The 19338-nt window shown below is 39.9% G+C and overlaps 1 protein-coding gene across 6 annotated transcripts in view; it reads right to left on the bottom strand.

The window, feature by feature from the left end:
• Positions 1-19338, bottom strand: part of Mindy3 (MINDY lysine 48 deubiquitinase 3) — an 82221-nt gene that overhangs the window by 10919 nt on the left and 51964 nt on the right. For all 6 annotated transcript variants that reach the window (XM_052156380.1, XM_052156381.1, XM_052156382.1 and 3 more), the window contains one exon: positions 14219-14291. In XM_052156380.1, coding sequence (XP_052012340.1) covers positions 14219-14291 — 73 coding nt within the window. The remainder of the gene's footprint in view (positions 1-14218; positions 14292-19338) is intronic.

Here is a 19338-nt window from a genome sequence, read left to right as displayed (position 1 = left end):
GCTACTACAAATAGGGCTGCTATGAACATAGTGGAGCATGTGTCCTTATTGCATGCCAGGGAATCCTCTGGGTATATGCCCAGGAGTGGTATAGCAGGGTCCTCCTGAAGTGTCATGCCTAGTTTTCTGAGGAACTGCCAGACTGATTTCCAAAGTGGTTGCACCATCTTGCAATCCCACCAGCAGTGGGGGAGTGTTCCTCTTTCTCCACATCCTCGCCAACACCTGCTGTCTCCTGATTTTTTGACCTTGGCCATTATGACTGGTGTGAGGTGAAATCTCAGGGTTGTTTTGCTTTGTATTTCCCTAATGATTAATGATTTGAACATTTCTTAAGGTGCTTCTCAGAGCTAGAAAGAGCAATTCTCAAATTCATCTGGAATAACAAAAAAACCCAGGATAGCTAAAACTATTCTCAACAGTAAAAGAACTTCTGGGGAAATCAGTATCCCAGACCTCAAACATTACTACAGAGTAACAGTGATAAAAAACGGCATGGTATTGGTACAATGTCAGGCAAGCGGATCAATGGAATAGGATTGAAGACCCAGAAATGAACCCACACACCTATGGTCACTTGATCTTCGACAAAGGAGTTGAAAGTATCCAGTGGAAAAAAGATAGCCTTTTCAACAAATGGTGCTGGTTCAACTGGAGGTCAGCATGTAGAAGAATGCGAATCGGTCCATTCTTATCTCCTTGCTAAGCTCAACTCCAAGTAGATCAAGGACCTCCACATAAAACCTGACACACTGAAACTAATAGAAAAGAAACTGGGGAAGACCCTTGAGGACATGGGCACAGGGGAAAAGTTCCTGAACAGAACACCAATAGCTTATACTCTAAGATCAAGAATTGACAAATGGGACCTCATAAAACTACAAAGTAAGGCAAAGGACACTGTCAAAAGGACAAAACATCAACCAACAGATTGGGAAAGGATCTTCACCAACCCTAAATCCGACAGAGGGCTAATATCTAATATTTACAAAGAACTCAAGAAGGTAGAATCCAGAGAACCAAATAACCCTATTAAAAAGTGTGGTACTGAGCTATATGCTTTCATAATAAAAGTCTAGAGAGAACAGGACTAGAGGGACCATACCTCAACTGTGGTGGTTTGAATATGTTTGGCCTAGGGAGTGGCACTCACTATTGATAGGGTGGCCTTGTTGGAGTAGGTGTGCCACTGTGGGCATGGGCTTTAAGACCCTCGCTCGTCCTAGCTGCCTGGAAGCCAGTCTTCTTCTAGTGGCCTTCAGATGAAGATGGAGAAGTCTCAGCTTTTCCTGTTCTATGCCTGCCTGGACACTGGCATACTCCCACCTTGATGATAGTGGACTGAACCTCTGAACTTGTAAGCCAGCCCCAGTTAAATATGGTCCTTATAAGAGTTGCCTTAGTCATAGTGTTTGTTCACAGCAGAGAAACCCTAACTAAGACACAAGCTGGTATCAGGAACTGGGTATTGCTGTGATAGGCCTGACCATGATCTTGCTTTGAAGACTATGGATTTGGGCACTTTGGGCTAAGTGGAATGCTTTAAGTGGCTTAAAGGGCTATCTTAGTAGGAATATGGAAGCCTTTGTTGCCGAGGGTGATTTGAACTCTGGAAGCCTGGTTCTAAAAGTTTCAGAGGAGAAGAATTTTAATATGTGGCTGAGACTGTTCTTGAGATATTTTGGTGAAGAATACGGCTACTTTTTGCCCCTTGTCTGAAGAGTATATCTGAGGCTAAGGTAAAGAGATTTATATTAATTACATTGACAATGGAGGTCTCAAGAAAGTCCAACAGAGACTTTGTTCTCTGGTTAAGTCTCAGGAAGAACATTTCGAACAAGCATAGCAAGCTCAGAAAGGAAAAGTATAAAATTCAAGTAATAAACAGGCACCAGGAGGTAAAACAGAGCTGAATCCTGTGTTCAAGGAGATAAATAGAGGGCAGGATCCCACCCAGATAAGCCTATTGTTTATGTGTTTGCCATTGAACAAGAAATAGTTATATCATGTTAAGCATTATTTTTACTTGGTTATTGTTTTCACTTGGACTTTTGATGTGGATCCTGAGGAATAGTGCCAATAAAAAGCTAGGCCCAGGCAGGGTGGTACTAGAAGACAAGAGTCAAGCAGAGCTCTGAGTTCAAGGTCAATCTACAGAGCAAGTTTCAGGACAGCCAAGCTTAGGAAGTCAAAGTTAGAAAACAGAAAGCTGGTGATAATATATTACAAGGGGCCAGGTTCCAGCCCTGGCAAGCAGCAGAACTCGGCAGCTTTGGCCAAGTGACTCAAGATGTAGACTAGTAATAGAAGAGGTAGGTTACTGGGATAATTGATACTGGTTAGCTGGAGATAAGAAATTATCAGTGATTAAGAAGAGACCAGCATCACTGAGGTGAAAAGAAATCTGGGAAGTATTTTCTGAGAGCACAAAGAAGCTGTGTTTTAGAGATTGTCAAGGTTGTACCTCATGCTGCAGCTGGACTTGGTAATGTGTAAGAATCATTCAAGTGGTACTGGTTTTGAAGGCATGAAGGGGTCATGGAGAACAGCTGACATTTGGCACTGTGGGAGGCCATGGAAAGCCATTGGTAAAGGAAGGTGCAGCCTCAGTTGCAGTTGATGGCCCAGGATTGAAGGAGTCATGCAAAGAGGTTAAGGTTTGGCACCATGAAGAGAGCCTATGAGAGGCTACTGGAGAAGCCTAGTTGCAGTGGAAGACCCCAGTGTATTGGAGAGGCCAGTACCATGGGATGATCACCAAGAACAGCAGCAGCAGTAGAGTGGATCAACCTGAGCTCAGAGTGCTACACAGGGCAGAGCTGGAGAAGTGACACCAGCCCTTTGATGGAGCTCAGAAGATCATGCGTGGATCGCAGACACTGAAACAAGAAGCTGTAACACTGAAGTTCCCTTGGAGACCCCAAGATGTTCAGATGCCAGAGTCGTAGGCTATCTGCTGAGGAAAGCTGCTAACAGGGAGTGGAACCAGCCCAGGAGAAAGAAGTCTGTTGCAGTCAACAAAGATGAAAAAGGAGTAGAGCTCTGAAGACTGTTTTGCCATCAGACATGGAGATGCAGAATTTGGAGTTTGCCCAGCTGGTTTCCTGTTTTGCTTTGGGAATTACATTTAAGTGATTGGATGAATGTCAGAAGAGACCTTGAACTTTGGACTTTTTAACACTGTTGAGACTGCTATAGACTATGGGGACTTTGGAAGTTGGAAGTATTTTGCATTATGCTCTGTTTAGATATGGTACCCATAGACTCATGTGTTTGAACAAGCCTATGGGGGCCAGGGAGTAGAATGTGGTGGTTTGGATATGTTTGGCCCAGGGAGTGGCACTATCAGAAGGTGTGGCCTTGTTGGAGTAGGTATGTCACTGTGGGTGTGGGCTTTAAGGCTAGCAGCCTTCAGATGAAGACGTTGAACTCTCAGGGACTCCTGCACCCTGAATCCTGCATCAGGGATGCCTGCTTGGATGCTGCTATGCTCCCGCCCTGATGATACTGGACCTCTGAACATGTAAGCCAGCCCCTAAATGTTGTCCTTGTAAGAGTTGCTTTGCTCATGGCATCTGTTTACAAACTAAGACACTCAACATACTAAAAGCTATATATGAGAAACCCATAGCTAACTTTATCCTAAGATGACAAAAACTGGCAGCAATCCCACTGAAACAAGAAAGGGCTGCTCACTATCAGCATTTCTTTCTTTCTTTTCTTTTCTTTTCTTTTCTTTCTTTTCTTCCTTTCCTTTCCTTTTTCCTTTCCTTTCCTTTTTCCTTTCCTTTCCTTTTTCCTTTCCTTTTTCCTTTCCTTTCCTTTTTCCTTTCCTTTTTCCTTTCCTTTCCTTTTTCCTTTCCTTTCCTTTTTCCTTTCCTTTCCTCTTTCCTTTCCTTTCCTCTTTCCTTTCCTTTCCCCTTTCCTTTCCCCTTTTCTTTCTTTCTTTCTTTCTTTCTTTCTTTCTTTCTTTCTTTCTTTCTTTCTTTCTTTCTTTCTTTCTCTCTCTCTCTCTCTCTCTCTCTCTCTCTCTCTCTCTCTCTCTCTCTCTCTCTCTTTCTTTCTTTCTTTCTTCCTTCCTTCCTTCCTTCCTTCCTTCCTTCCTTCCTTCCTTCCCCCTGAAAAGTCCCTTAAGCCATCTCTCCTTCTCTAATCAACCCTCCCTTGCTTCCCTGTCCTCCCCTCCCCTGAAAGTCCCTTAAGCCATCTCTCCTTCTCTAATCAACCCTCCCCTGCTTCCCTGTCCTGCCATTCCTTTTCAATACTGTTCTTGAAGCACAAACTGAAGCAATAAGCCAAGAGAGAGAAATTAAAGGACTTTAAGCAGGAAAAGAAGTTAAACTATCCCTATCTGCAGATGACATGTTGTACACAAGAGCTCCCAAACTGATATCTGCAACACAACCACTATATGCAAGGCTCAGGGAACATGGTACAAGAGGGGACAGAAAGACTGTATAAGCCAGAGGAACAAAAATCTGCCGAGAGGGTTCATCTCCTACAAATGCCAGGGAAGCTACCTCCATGAAGTCTCACCAGCATGTCTGTCTAAACAAGTCCTGAACACAGACAACAATAAACACAGTAATATGGAAGGAGGGAATCTTAGGGCACTCTACCCTATACAAAGCACTACAAGCTACTGGGGAGCTCGGAGAAGCAGGACACAGCCTTGTTTGGCGAAGAGCCCTTCAGTTCAATATCCACAATGGTCAGCCCCGAGGTCACATACATACAAACAACTAATTTTACAGATTAGGCAGGCTGTATTTATGATTAAGGAATATATACACATACTTATATGTAACATTTGAAAAAAAGAGGACAAGAATTTGAGAGAGCATATGGGAGATCTGGAGGGATGACAGGGCGATGATAGAATATATTTACGTTTTAAAAATTATGAAGAAGTTAAGTGTCTATAACAAAAATGGTGGCTGTATATACACAAAAATACCACAGAAAGTGGTCCCAACTCTGCTGATGCCAAAATGACACAAGCAAAGCCTCTGGAGGGCACAGAGAAATGACAGTGGTTCTGAACTGTCACTAGCTTGTTCCCTTCCATGCACGAGGCACCGACACTCATTCCAGGGGACTGCCTCTACTTCCCATTAGCAGCCAGCATCATGTCTTTTTTCAAGGGTTAGGTAATTTTCTAAAAAATGTGTCTAAAAGTCCTACTCCTGTAACAAACTACTGAATAAAGGGAGCAGTAGCTCACCGGGATGCCTCATTTTATAAGCCTAGGCAGGTCAGGACTATACAAAGGCCTTTCCTATTTGTTGTCATTTGGAACGGTATTCACCCTTTTCAAGACAGACTGACCTTGTTTCAAAGGCTCCAGATCATTTGTAATAATTAAAAGTGTACAGATTTTAACTTGAAGGGTTAGTGTAACCGCAACCTGTCCAGCTACAAATAGTTTGAAGTCTAAAGAATAACTTGTTTGAAAGTACTTTCAAAGATATTCAAGCCCATAAGCTTGCTTTGATGAATTGGAAAGAAGAGGAAAAAAAATTATTTTGCTTAGTTAAGTCACAGCTAAAAGCCCAGAGCCTCTAAATGTGAAACAGGTTTTCTTTGGCCCCCAGCAGACGGAACACTAATCTGGGACAGCCCTGCTGCTTATTGGCTGTCATGGAGCTCCACCTGACAGCCAGCATCTTAGGAAGCATAATAGAAAATGTCTCTGTTGCCTTTGTCTGGGCACTTCCATCAGTCTAGCTTCATTCTTTTAACTTTATTGCCACTCTAGAAAAATTCCTATTATAGCAATTGCCTGAGCAAAGCCCATATCCAAATACTTTTTTTCCAGGACAGGATCAACAGATAAAACTGTGGACGTGGTTTAAAGTTTGAGCATATGGGTTTGCTGCCTGGTAAATTGTTCTGACTATGGTCTAAGCAGCTGTTTATTATTCTCATTTTTTAATATGTGATTTAATCATGAAACCCTGCCAAGTAATTAAAGTGGTATAATAAGGCATTGCTAAGATTAACATTTTGATAATATTCCAAATGAGAAATTAGCAATTTAAAAATACATCTTTGATCTCATAACTTTGTTTGACATCAAAATAAGTAGCAGGGTGCTAAAATCTTGAAGAATCTAAAATACATATTATTCTAATTGCTCAAGTGCATGGAGAGTCAATACCAATTATTCGCAGTAGTCTAGTGCCAACATGCTTGGTGTGGCCTGAGTACCTCTGTGACTTCAGCCATGACACTGACACTGGTGATGCTTGGAGGGCCAAGACTGGTCGGTCTAGAACATTGAGAAGGGACTCTTGGTTCTTAAAAATACACATGTACCTTTCAAAGTGGCACATACAAAGTTAGTTTAACAACACTGGGGAAAAAAGGTGATAGAATCTGTCTCGTAGATTCATGGCAAAGGTTTTGTTTGTGTTATTGTGGGTGTATATTTGTATTCATAGGGCATGTGTGAACTTATGTGTGGGAAGGGGAGAAGCTGATGTTGGGTGTTTTCCTCACTCCCTTTCCACCTTAGTATGGGGGAGGGTCTCTCAGTAAACCCAGAGCTCCATGATTTAGTTTGGCTAGCAGTCCAGCCTATGAGGTCAGAGATCTTCCTGTCTCTCTGTCCTCAGCAGTGGAATCACAAGCACATACCAACATGGCTGGCTACCTTTATATGTGGGTTCTGGGAAGGTAAATTTAATTCCCGATGCCAGCATAGCAAATACTTCCTAACTGACCCATATGTGGCTTTAATGTTAAATGAATATTAAATCACAACTAACTGATCACTATAAATTATTAATATTAACAATGAACCAGTTAATTAAATTAATATTAAAATTAATATTAGTATTAAATAATAAATATTAAATTCAACTTAATATTAAATTAAAAGTTTAATATTAAATTAAAGCATGACATGGCTTTAATATATTCATGGAGGAGGTAAAATGCTTTCTTATTTTTTAAATTTGATATATTTTTTATTTATATTTCAAATGATTTCCCCTTTCCTGGCTCCCCACTCCCTGAAAGTCCTATAAGCCCTCTTCCTTCCCCCTATTCCCCCACCCACCCCTTCCCACTTCCCTGTTCTGGTATTGCCCTATACTGCTGCACTGAGCCTTTCCAGAACCAGGGGCCACTCCTCTGTTCTTGGACATCATTTGATATGTGGATTATGTCTTGGGTATTCCAAGTTTCTAGGCTAATATCTGCTTATCAGTGAGTGCATACCATGACTGATCTTTTGAGACTGGATTACCTCACTTAGTATGATGTTCTCCAGCTCCATCCATTTGTCTAAGAATTTCATGAATTCATTGTTTCTAATGACCGAATAGTACTGCATTGTGTATATATACTACATTTTTTTGTATCCATTCCTCCATCGAGGGACATCTGGGTTCTTTCCAGCTTCTGGCTATTATAAATAGGGCTGCTATGAACATAGTAGAACATGTATCCTTATTACATGCTGGGGAATCCTCTGGGTATATGCCCAGGAGTGGTATAGCAGGGTCCTCTGGAAGTGCAAGCCCAGTTTTCTGAGGAATCACCAGACTGATTTCCAGAGTGGTTGTACCAATTTGCAACCCCACCAGCAGTGGAGGAGTGTTCCTCTTTCTTCATATCCTCACCAACACTTGCTGTCTCCTGAGTTTTTAATCTTAGCCATTATGACTGGTGTGAGGTGAAATCTCAGGGTTGTTTTGATTTGCATTTCCCTAATGACTAATGATGTTGAGCATTTTTTAAGATGCTCCTCAGCCATCCAAAGTTCTTCGGGTGAAAAATCTTTGTTTAGCTCTGCACCCCCATTTTTTAATAGGGTTATTTGGGTTTTCTGGGGTCTAACTTCTTGAGTTCTTTGTATATATTGGATATTAACCCTCTGTCAGATGTAGTGTTGGTGAAGATCTTTTCCCAATTTGTTGGTTGCCAATTCGTCCTTTTGATGGTGTCCTTTGCCTTACAGAAACTTTATAATTTTATGAGGTTCCATTTGTCAATTCTTGATCTTAGAGCATAAGCTATTGGTGTTCTGTTCAGGAAATTTCCCCCTCTACTGCTGTCCTCAAGGGTCTTGCGCAGTTTCTTTTCTATTAGTTTCAGTGTGTCTGGCTTTACCTGGAGGTCCTTGATCCACTTGGAGTTAAGATTAGTACAAGGAGATAAGGATGGATCAATTTGCATTCTTCTGCATGCTGACCTCCAGTTGAACCAGCACCATTTGTTGAAAAGGCTATCTTTTTTTCCACTGGATGTTTTCAGCTCCTTTGTCAAAGATCAAGTGGCCATAGGTGTGTGGGTTCATTTCTGGATCTTCAATCCTATTCCATTGATCCGCCTGCCTGTCACTGTACTGATACCATGCAGTTTTTAACACTATTGCTCTGTAGTATTGCTTGAGATCAGGAATACTGATTCCCCCTGAATTTCTTTTGGTGTTGAGAATAGTTTTAGCTATCCTGGGTTTTTTGTTATTCCAGATACATTTGAGAATTGCTCTTTCTAACTCTATGAAGAACTGAGTTGGAATTTTGATGGGTATTGCATTGAATCTGTATATTGCTTTTGGCAAGATGGCCATTTTAACTATATTAATCCTGCCAACTCATGAGCATGGCAGATTTTTCCATTTTCTGAGGTCTTTCATTTCCTTCTTCAGAGACTGAAGTTCTTGTCATACAGATCTTTCACTTGTTTGGTCAGAGTCACACCAAGGTACTTTATATTGCTTGTGGCTCTTGTGAAGGGTGTCATTTCCCTAATTTCTTTCTCAGCCTGCTTATCCTTTGAGTATAGGAAGGCTACTGTACAGATTTGCTTGAGTTGATTTTATAACCTGCCACTTTGCTGAAGTTGTTTATCAGCTGTAGATTTCTGGTGGAGGTTTTTGGGTCACTTAAGTATACTATCATATCATCTGCAAATAGTGATAGTTTGACTTCTTCCTTTCCAATTTGTATCCCTTTGACCTCCTTATGTTGTCTAATTGCTCTAGCTAGTACATCAAGTACAATATTGAAAAGATATGGAGAAAGGGTACAGCCTTATCTAGATTTTAGTGGGATTGCTTCGAGTTTCTCTCCATTTAGTTTGATGTTGGCTACAGGTTTGCTGTATATTGCTTTTAGTATGTTTAGGTATGGGCCTTGAATTCCTGTTCTTTCCAAGACTTTAAGCATAAAAGGGTGCTGAATTTTGTCAAATGTTTTTTCAGCATCCAATTAAATGACCATGTGGTTTTTTTTATTTGAGTTTGTTTATGTAGTGGATTGCATTGATGGATTTCCATATATTGAACCATCCCTGCATCCCTGGGATGAAGCCTACTTGATCATGGTGAATGATCATTTTGATATGTTCTTGGATTCAGTTGGCAAGAATTTTATTGAGTATTTTTGCATCGATGTTCATAAGGGAAATTGGTCTCAAGTTCTCTTTCTTTGTTGGATCTTTGTGTGGTTTTGGTATAAGCGTAATTGTGGCTTCATAGAAGGAATTGGGTAGTGTTCTTTCTGTTTCTATTTTGTGGAATAGTTTGAAGAATGTTGGTGTTAGGTCTTCTTTGAAGGTCTGGTAGAATTCTGCACTGAAATCATCTGGTCCTGTGCTTTTTTTGGTTGGAAGACTTTCTATGACCCCTTCTATTTCTTTAGGGGTTATGGGACTGTTTAGATGATCTCTTTGATCCTGATTTTGGTATTTGGTATCTGTCTAGGAAATTGTCCATTTCCTCCAGATTCTCCAATTGTGTTGAGTATAGGCTTTTGTAGTAGGATTTGATGATTTTTTTTGAATTTCCTCAGTTTTTGTTGTTATATCCCCTTTTTCATTTCTAATTTTGTTAATTTGGATATTGTCTCTGTGCCCTTTGTTTAGTATGGCTAAGGGTGCCCTTTGTTTAGTAGTATGGCTAAGGGTTTATCTATCTTGTTGATTTTCTCAAAGAACCAGCTCCGTTTTTGTTGATTACTTGTATGGTTCTCTTTGTTTCCACTTGATTGATTTCAGCCCTGAGTTGGATGATTTCCTGTCTTCTACTCCTCCTGGGTAAATTAGCTTCTATTTGTTCCAGAGCTTTCACCTATGCTGTTAAGCTGCTAGTGTATGCTCTCTCCATTTTCTTTTTGGAGGCACTCAGGGCTATGAGTTTTCCTCTTAGCACTGCTTTCCTTGTGTCCCATAGATTTGGGCATGCTGTGCCTTCATTTTTGTTAAATTCTAAAAAGTCTTTAATTTCTTTCTTTATTTCTTCTTTGGCCAAGGTATCATTGAGTAGAGTATTGTTCAGCCTCCATGTATACGCGGGCTTTCTATTGTTTTTGTTGCTATTGAAGACCACTCTTACTCCATAGTGATCTGATAGGAGGCATGGGATTAGTTCGATTTTCTTATATTTGTTGAGGTCTGTCTTGTGACCAATTATATGGTTGATTTTGGAGAAGGTACTATGAGGTGCTGGAGAAAAGGGTATATTCTTTTGCTTTAGGATGAAATATTCTATAAATATCAGTTAAATCCAGTTTTTCCAAAGCTTCAATTAGTTTTACTGTGTCCCTGTTTAGTTTCTGTTTTCCTGATAGGTCCATTGAGGAGAGTGGAGTGTTGAAGTCACCCACAATTATTGTGTAGGTGCAATTTGTGCTTTGAGCTTTAGTAAAGTTTCTGTTACTAATGAGGGTGCCCTTGAACTTGGAGCATAGATGTTCAGAATTGAGAGTTCTTCTTGGTGGATTTTTCCTTTGACTAGCAAGAAGTGTCCTCCGTGTCTCTTTTGATGACTTTAGGTAGGTTGAAAGTCAATTTTATCTCATATTAGAATGGCTACTCCAGCGTGTTTCCTGAGACCATTTGCTTGTAAATTGTCTTCCAGCCTTTTACATTAAGGTAGTTTTTGTATTTGACACTGACATGTGTTTCCTGTAATGTAGCAAAATGTAGGGTCCTGTTTCCTTATCCAGTCTGTTAGTATATGTCTTTTTATTGGGGAATTCAGTCAATTGATGTTAAGAGATATTAAGGAATAGTGATGATTACTTCCTGTCATTTTTGATGTTTTTATATTTGAGTGGTTATCTTCTTTTGGGTTTGATGAAAGAAGGCTACTATCTTGCTTTTTCCAGGGTGTAGTTTCCTTCCTTGTATTGGAGTTTTCCTCTTGCTATTCTTTGTAGGGTTGGGTTTGTGGAAAGATATTGTGTAAATTTGGTTTTGTCATGGAATATCTTGGTTTCTCCATCTATGGTGATTGAGAGTTTTTCTGGGTATAGTAGTCTTGGCTGACATTTGTGTTCTCTTAGAGTCTGCATGAGATCTGCCTAGGATCTTCTATCTTTCATGGTCTCTGGTGAGAAGTGTGGTGTAATTCTGATAGGTCTTCCTTTATATGTTACTTGGCCTTTTTCTCTTATTGCCTTTAATATTTTTTGTTTAGTAGATTTGGGGTTTTGATTATTATGTGATGGGAGGTATTTCTGCTCTGGTCCTGTCTGTTTGGAGTTCTGTAGGCTTCTTGTATATTCATGTATATTCATCTCTCTCTTTAAGTTGGGAAAGTTTTCTTCCATAATTTTGTTGAAGATATTTGCTGGCCCTTTTAGTTGTAAATCCTCACTCTCATCTATACCTATAATCCTTAGGTTTGGTCTTCTCATTGTGTCCTGGATTTCCTGGATGTTTTGGGTTACAAGCTTTTTGCATTTTGCATTTTCTTTGACTGTTGAGTCAATGATTTCTATGGTATCTTCGGCATCTGAGATTCTTTCTTCCATCTCTTGTATTCTGTTGTTGATATTTGCATCTATGGCCCCTGATTTCTTCTCAAGATTTTCTATCTCCAAAGTTGTCTCACTTTGTGATTTCTTAGTTGTTTCTACTTCTGTTTTTAGATCCAGGATGGTTTTGCTCAGTTCCTTCATTTGTTTGTTTGTGTTTTCCTGTAATTCTTTAAGAGATTTTTGTGTTTCCTCTTTCATGACTTCTGCCATTTGTCTCATTTTCTTCTGCATTTCTTTAAGTCTTTTTTTGTGTTTCTTCTTTATTGGCTTCTATCTCTTGAGCCTTATTCTCCTGAATTTCTTTAAGTGATTTTTGTGTTTCCATTATATGGGCTTCTAACTTATTCATGTTCCTCTGTATTTCTTTAAGAGATTTATTTATGTCCTTTTTGTGTTCCTCTAGCAGCATCATGACCATTGATTTTAAATCCAAATCTTGTTTTTCTGGTGTGTTGGGGTATCCAGGACTTGCTGTTGTTGGAGAATTGGGTTCAGATGCTGCCATATTGCTTAGATTTCTGTTAGTAACGTTCTTATGTTTGCCTTTTGCCATCTTGTTATCTTTGGCATTAGTTGGTCTTGTTGTCACTGGCTGGTGTTTGAACCTCCTGTGAGCCTGTAAGGCTATTTCAGCACCTCTGGATGACTGGGTTTACCCTGGCACAGATGTGCTGCCCTCCTCTAGGGTGGCCTTGGAGCCCTAGTGTGTCCTGCCCCAAGTTGTCTCTGTGAACCTGGTGTTGCACGTTTGCTCCTTCAGGGGGTAGGGGGGGTGATGATGGCAGATGCTGCAGGGACCTTTTCCGAGTGCTGATCCCTCTGGCGCTGTCAGATCTCTCTGGCATCTGGGAGCCTCTCACCACCCAAGTCCCAGTAAAATGCTTTCTAAGTTGTAATGTTCCACACAAATACCAGCCACCATTATGTTTATAAGATGGAGTATACAGGGGCTGAGACAGCTCAGTAGTTAAGGACACTTGCTGCATTTGCAGAAAACGCCAGGATTCACATTGGGTGCCTTCCAACCACTTTTAATTCCAGCTTCAGGGTATCTGACAGCCTCTCTGGCCTTAGAGAGCACCTGCACACATGTGGTATCACCTAAGCCCCATGCTTGGCATACACACATACACATATACACAATAAGTGCAAGTCTTAAAACACAAACAAACAAAAAACCAAAGCAGGCATAAGATGTGATGTCCTAGAAAAAAGTGCTACTGGCAGTGGCCGGCCTGCCAGGACACGCCCAGGCATTTACTCTATTGTCATGGTGAGGAATCTAAGATGACTCATGCTTCTACTAGAGGGAAAAAGTATTAAGGAAAAAGATTTTCATCTCCAAATTTTTATGTGTGTTAGTAAAGCAAGGCTATGTAAACTCAAATATTAAATAAAAAGTAAACAAGCAAAACGTGCTCTTCACCCTCAAATAACTTCCTATAACAATGTGCCTTAATGAAGGTAGGTCTTTCTCACCAGTGCTCCTGGCTAAGCAACCTTTAGGCTTAGCATTGCAATGAATTTTCATTTTCAGCCTTTTCTGTCACTCATCAACAAGGCTGTTCCATGACCAGGCAGTGATAGCAGAACCCTTAGAAAACAGCCTTACCAGGAGGAAGGACAGGTATCAAGAGTAAAGGGCTTAATGCTGAAGACAGAGGACACAGGAACAACTGAGATTCTTCAAGCTCCAAAGGACTCCCCTGACCTAACAACTTTGGTTTCAATGTGATAACGTATGTCAGAATAAGGGAGGCAGATATAGGGTTAAGGTATAATGTTTAACTTAGTACAGAAACAGGAAGTCATTAAAACTACTCGGTGGACATATAAGTGATATTACATGTGCAATTTTCAAAACTCATGTTGGTTGAATAAATATGAGATCAGAAGATAAATGATCAGGATGGTATTTTTCCCACATGAAGTTTTTTTTGTCAATTTTTGTGTGTGTGTGTGTGTGTGTGTGTGTGTGTGTGTGTGTGTAGGCCATAAGTGTCAGATGCTCTGGAGCTGGACTTACGGGTGCTAGGAACCATACTTGGATCTTCTATGAGAGCAGCACAGTGCTCTAACTGCTGAGCCATTTCTCTAGCCCCTGATCTGGTCATTCGATGCTTATTAAGATCAGGAACTAAGGAAGACTATTACATAAGTGAGTCCTAACCTTTGACATCTAGTGTAAGGAGAAAGTTGGAATCTGAAGAAACACACACACACTCTCAGTGGCAGATTTTGATGGGAGTCACAGTCTACTAGCTTTGCTGCTTGGTCTCTTTAATTTCTATTTTCAATGCTTCTCCTTGGTGTTTTTTTCTCTTTTTTTTGGTAAAGAACTGCTACCTATTTTCCATTTAATAATCCAATTCATCTTTTGAATGAAACCTGAGTATCAATATTTCAAACATAAAGATATACAATGTATTGACAGAATGTTTTACCTTCTGGATCATAGGTTTGAAAAACTCTTCTGGCTTGTTCCGAAGGCGCTTCAGGTGCAACTAAAGCCATATCCTAAAAATAAAATGAATACTGTTAACCAGATATAGCATCATGATATTAACAGTGAACATTCAAGTGGGGTAGAGAAACGATGTCATTTGTAAACAGAACAAATGCAGCATATGTGAGTGGCCAGAGAAATCACCAACTCTCTCCAGTGCTCAACTTTACTTCTCAAGGATGGACATGAGACACAGAAAACTAAAAGGATTTCATGCCAACACTATAAAGCAATTAATAGAAAAAATCAATATTCAGAGAACCCATAACCTGTAAGTATATTTTATACTAATGTTTATGTAAAGAAATTACATAGCTTAAAATATCCTTTAATTTCGAATGAAACAAAACTTTAACAGAAAATATAACAAAACACTCTAGTTTTCAAGGAATCAAAACTATTAGATTTTTCTAATAGCAAAGACTAAAGTGCAATCATATGTAGGACTGTAATGCCACACTAGAAAAGAGCAATGTGGCCACTGTTTTATTTTGGGACAGAGTCTCACATATACCAGGTTGGTATACTCTTTATGAAGCTAAGGATGATCTTGAATTTCTGATCTTCTGGCACTGGCCCATTGACTATTGGAATAATACATATGCATTTCTCTTCAGATTATAAGATGCTCGGATAGAATCCAGGACTTCACCCACACTAGGTGAGCTTTCTACTAACTAAGGACATAACAAGCCTCTCAAACAATGCTTCTTAAGATTCACACCACCAATATTGCCTTCAGAGTATTTCTAGGCTAAAGCTAGGATTGTCCCCTAGTTCTCAAGAGTCCAGGAGCAACTGTTAACACTGGTGATAGTATCATTCCTTAGCTGTCTATATTCTACATTTATTCTAGTATCAGTATTAGCCCCCTTCACTATTTATAATCCATCCACCCTTCCTTCCTTCTTCAGTTCTCTTCTGTAGGAGTCTGTGGGATCCAGCGGATGACTACATGTGCAGTGCTGGCCGGGAGCAGCTTGAGAGCAGAGGTTTCAACTCTGTGCAAATGGATACTCATTTTTCCTAGTTGCCTGTCCACCCACCCTTCTGTAGTATCAATTAGTGATGAGAAGATGAGTTGGATGCACTTTAAAAATTCCACAAAATTTCTAAACATTACTTAAACTATAGAGGGAAGAAGAAAACAATTAGGCTTTTCTTGTCTAAAAACCAAGACTCTTACTTTTCCCATTTCAAGACTGAGGGCATCTTCCCATGTACATGTTCCTTTGATTTCCGTCACTGGTGGACCATGGTTTTCAGAGTGTAGATCTTTCAAGTCCTTGTTTTAGTTATTCCTAGTATGTTTTTGTAGCTATTGTAAATTGAAGCTGACACATTCTGTACTCCATCTGCTAGCTTCACCAGTGTTTCCAAGCTGTGGCATTTCCTATGGAAGACCCCACCATCATCAGGTGACTTTGTTTCTTCTACTCCCCAATGGATACCTCTTTTCTTGGCTGACTGCTCTGGTAAGGACATCCAACAGGGATGGCAAACCTAACAACTGAGTGCAGAAGTTTGTGTCCTCATCCAGAGCTCAGAGGAAAAGCTTTCAGTATTTCACTGATGAGACTCTGTAGGCTTCTTGCAGAAGGTCTTTACTGTGCTGAAGTGAATGCCTTCGAGGAAATCTTGGTGAAGAGTTTTTCTCATCTAAACATATTGAATTCTGTCATATGCTTTTGCCCCCCCCCACCCCACATCTAATAAGATAATCATAAAGTTTGTATCCTTCACTCTATTGGTGTGATGTGTCACATTTATTGACTGGTATATTCTGGAACATCCTCATATGTCAGTAACACAATCCTGGATATGGATGATTGGGTTGGTCTGGTGCTGCTATGTATTCAAATGCTAAAGATTGGCTCCCAAGATCTGGTTGCCTCTGACAAGCAGATCCTCATGTACACCAAATGATGTTGTATAAACCTTGTTCCCCAATTTAAAGCTACTGGTTAAATAAAGGTGGCTACAGCCAATTACTGGGGAGACTAGAAGTAGGCAGGGTTTAGGTAGTGGCTGGGGGTTGCATGTAGCAACCATTAGAAAGAGAAAGAGGAAGGAAAAAGGAGAAAGAGGAGAAGGAGAAATAAGATGGAGAGAATGGGAGGTCTTCATTAGATGTGATGGACTAGGAATACATAACTCAGGGAAATGCCCACTAAGGACAGACTGCTGGAGCAGAAATAACCCAGGCAGGATGCAAACAGCAAGAACTTGGGGAACACAGCTGGAGAAGTAACAGTCTAGTGTATAGAAAAATACATTAATGGTAATTCACCCAGTAATTGTGCTAAAACTGATTAAACAAATTCCATAGGACTCTGTCTCAACTATTGGGGGCCTTGCAGGGTTATATTAATAACTGATATTTATTAAGTAACATTTAAAAATTCCATTTACACTATTTGTTTTATATGGTATTGATTTCCATGTGCTCATATCTGCTGAGGAATTTTGTATCTATGTCCGTCAAGGATACTGGCTTCTCTCCTTTCCTGCCATTTTGCCTTCCTGGTGTGGAACCCGTGCTCCCCTCCATTCCCCCAGCCTCCTGTGTGCTGAGATGGCAGGCATACCAACCCTGCCTGACTTTCCTTGTGAGGCCACAATGTACTTTAGGGGTCAGTGCAGTGTTGGATTCAGAGTTGAAAGTACTCCTTCCTCTGATTTTCTTAAATTACTCTTTAATATAATTAGATAGTTGTTCTTGTCAAGGAAATTAATTTTTCTAGGGTATGTATTTTTTGATATGTAATTATTCATTGTAGTCTCTTATAACCATGGAGCAGAAGAATTATCATTGTTATAATGTTCATACTGTCCAGGGTGATTTGCAGATTCAATAAAGTATCTACTAAAATTCTAATATTGCATCTCATAGAAATAGAGAAAAGAATCTTAAAATTTCCACAAAACAGCCACCAAAGGTCTTAAGTAGCCAAGTAATCATGGGGACAAGAAACAAATGGGAACAAGAACATGGTTCTGATAAAGCAGTGTGGTATGCTGACCAGAAGTACTGAAGAGAGAACCCAGAAATTAATCCTGGCGTGCAGCTGAGCTTAAATACCATCACCTAGATGGCCCAGTGAGGAAGGCGCTTGCTGCCAGGGCTGACAACCCGAATTCAATCCTGTCAACCACATGGTAGAAGGAAAGTTCCTGAAAGTCTTTCTCGGACTACACACACACACACACACACACACACACACACACACACACACACACGAACACATGCACACACACACGCACACACGCGTGTGCATGCATACACACACACAGAGTAATAATTTTTCAAAATAGGTTAATAGGCAGAGAGGGAGGTCTCTTTAATAGTGTAAGGAAGACTGGATTTCTACATGAAAAACAATGAAACTGGACTCTTAGTTCACATCAGATATGAACATCATTTCAAAATGCATTACAGCTTCAATGTAAGAACAAACACTCTAAAACTACAGAAGAAAACAATAGGAAAACCAAATGACACTGGCCATGGCAGTGGTTCCATGGTCTCACTCAAAATCCCAGGACTGAAGCCAAATTTAAAACCCGTATTTGCAAGCTAAGTATTTCATAAAGAATTACTATCTCAAATATATAAGGAGCTCAAACTTAATAGTAAGAAAACAAAAATCCAATTTAAAAAGTGGGAAGGTACATGACTAAACATTTCTCAAGACACACAAAAGGCCACATAATTAATTGAAAAGAAACAAATGAAAAAAAGCTCAGTTTGGAACTCGGAAATGCAATTTATGGCAAAAATAGGAGATTACCTTGCCATTGTCAGAAAAGACAAGTGCCAACAAGAAAGTAAAAATGGCTGTTGCCATGGTGGTTAGGAATTAACGTACAACAGCCCAACCACTGTGGAAAACTGTGTGGAAATTATTTGAAAGAACTACCATAAAATTCAGCAATACTGAAACTTTAGGATAACCCTAAAGATTCAAAGTCAGGAGCACTACCAAGTTGTAGAAACGAGTAAATGTCTCACGACAGATGAATGAACAGAAAAACTGTAGCCTACAATGGAATACTCCTCAGTTTTAACAAAAGGATATATGGTCCTTTCCATTACCACACGCAGCATTAGAAACTATTACACCATGAGCCAGGCATAAAAGGGTATTTCTTCTTCTCATTAATATGTAAACTCTAAAACAACTGAATTCAGAAGCATAGATCAAAATGTTGATTATAAAAGATGGGGGTTAAGAGGAAGAGGGAGACATGAGATCCAAGGGTAACAAATCAGACTGAGGGAAGGTTCTCCCGACCAGTTCTAGTACATACTATGAGGAGTACAGAGAGCAGGTGACTGTACACTTCATAACTGTTTAGATGGCAAATCTTAAACATTCTCCCTAAATATCATAAGGGCTGGAGGCAATGGACACTAACTTACTTGATCTACATTATTCCATAGTAAGTTCATGAGTTAAAATACATCTTTGCAGTCCACAAACTTAGACCTATACACTTACAATTTGCAATAAAGAACTACAACAGTACTCTGTGTAAGAACATAAGCAAATTACTCCATTTAGGGGAATGAGTTGGTCCATAATATAAACGAAGCATTATGTTAATATTCTTAAGTGAAATTTGGGAAATGTTTTATTGTTTATAGAGTCAAGGGAAGGGACACTGGAGCTTTTTCAGTATAAGAAGGGTTACGTTAACGTCCCCAGCATTAGAAGTGTCTTAAACACAGACACACAAGAAAGAACTTAAAGGTGCCTTGTTTCTAAATTCCAATCAACAAAAGGTAAAAGCATATTCCATGCTAGGCCAGCAAGATATGAGATTTGAACAAATGAGCACATTGTTCTCTTGGTCCTGCTGGCCACCGTCAGGATGCTGGGGAGAAGCAAAGTTCCTAGCACCAAGAGCCATTCTGCGGCAAATTCGGCTGCAGAGTCAATGTATTTATGCACTAAATTTAACCAGAAATATAGAGACTCCTTCTTTATTTGGAGGGCCTTATAATTCTAAAGCAGAATACTTCAGTGAGGGTATCATAATTCTCAAATTTCATAT

The sequence above is a fragment of the Apodemus sylvaticus genome, chromosome 14 (genome assembly GCF_947179515.1).
Source record: "Apodemus sylvaticus chromosome 14, mApoSyl1.1, whole genome shotgun sequence".
Taxonomy (NCBI): domain Eukaryota; kingdom Metazoa; phylum Chordata; class Mammalia; order Rodentia; family Muridae; genus Apodemus; species Apodemus sylvaticus.
Note: the sequence above shows the minus strand (reverse complement) of the source record. Positions and strands in the feature narration are given on the sequence as shown.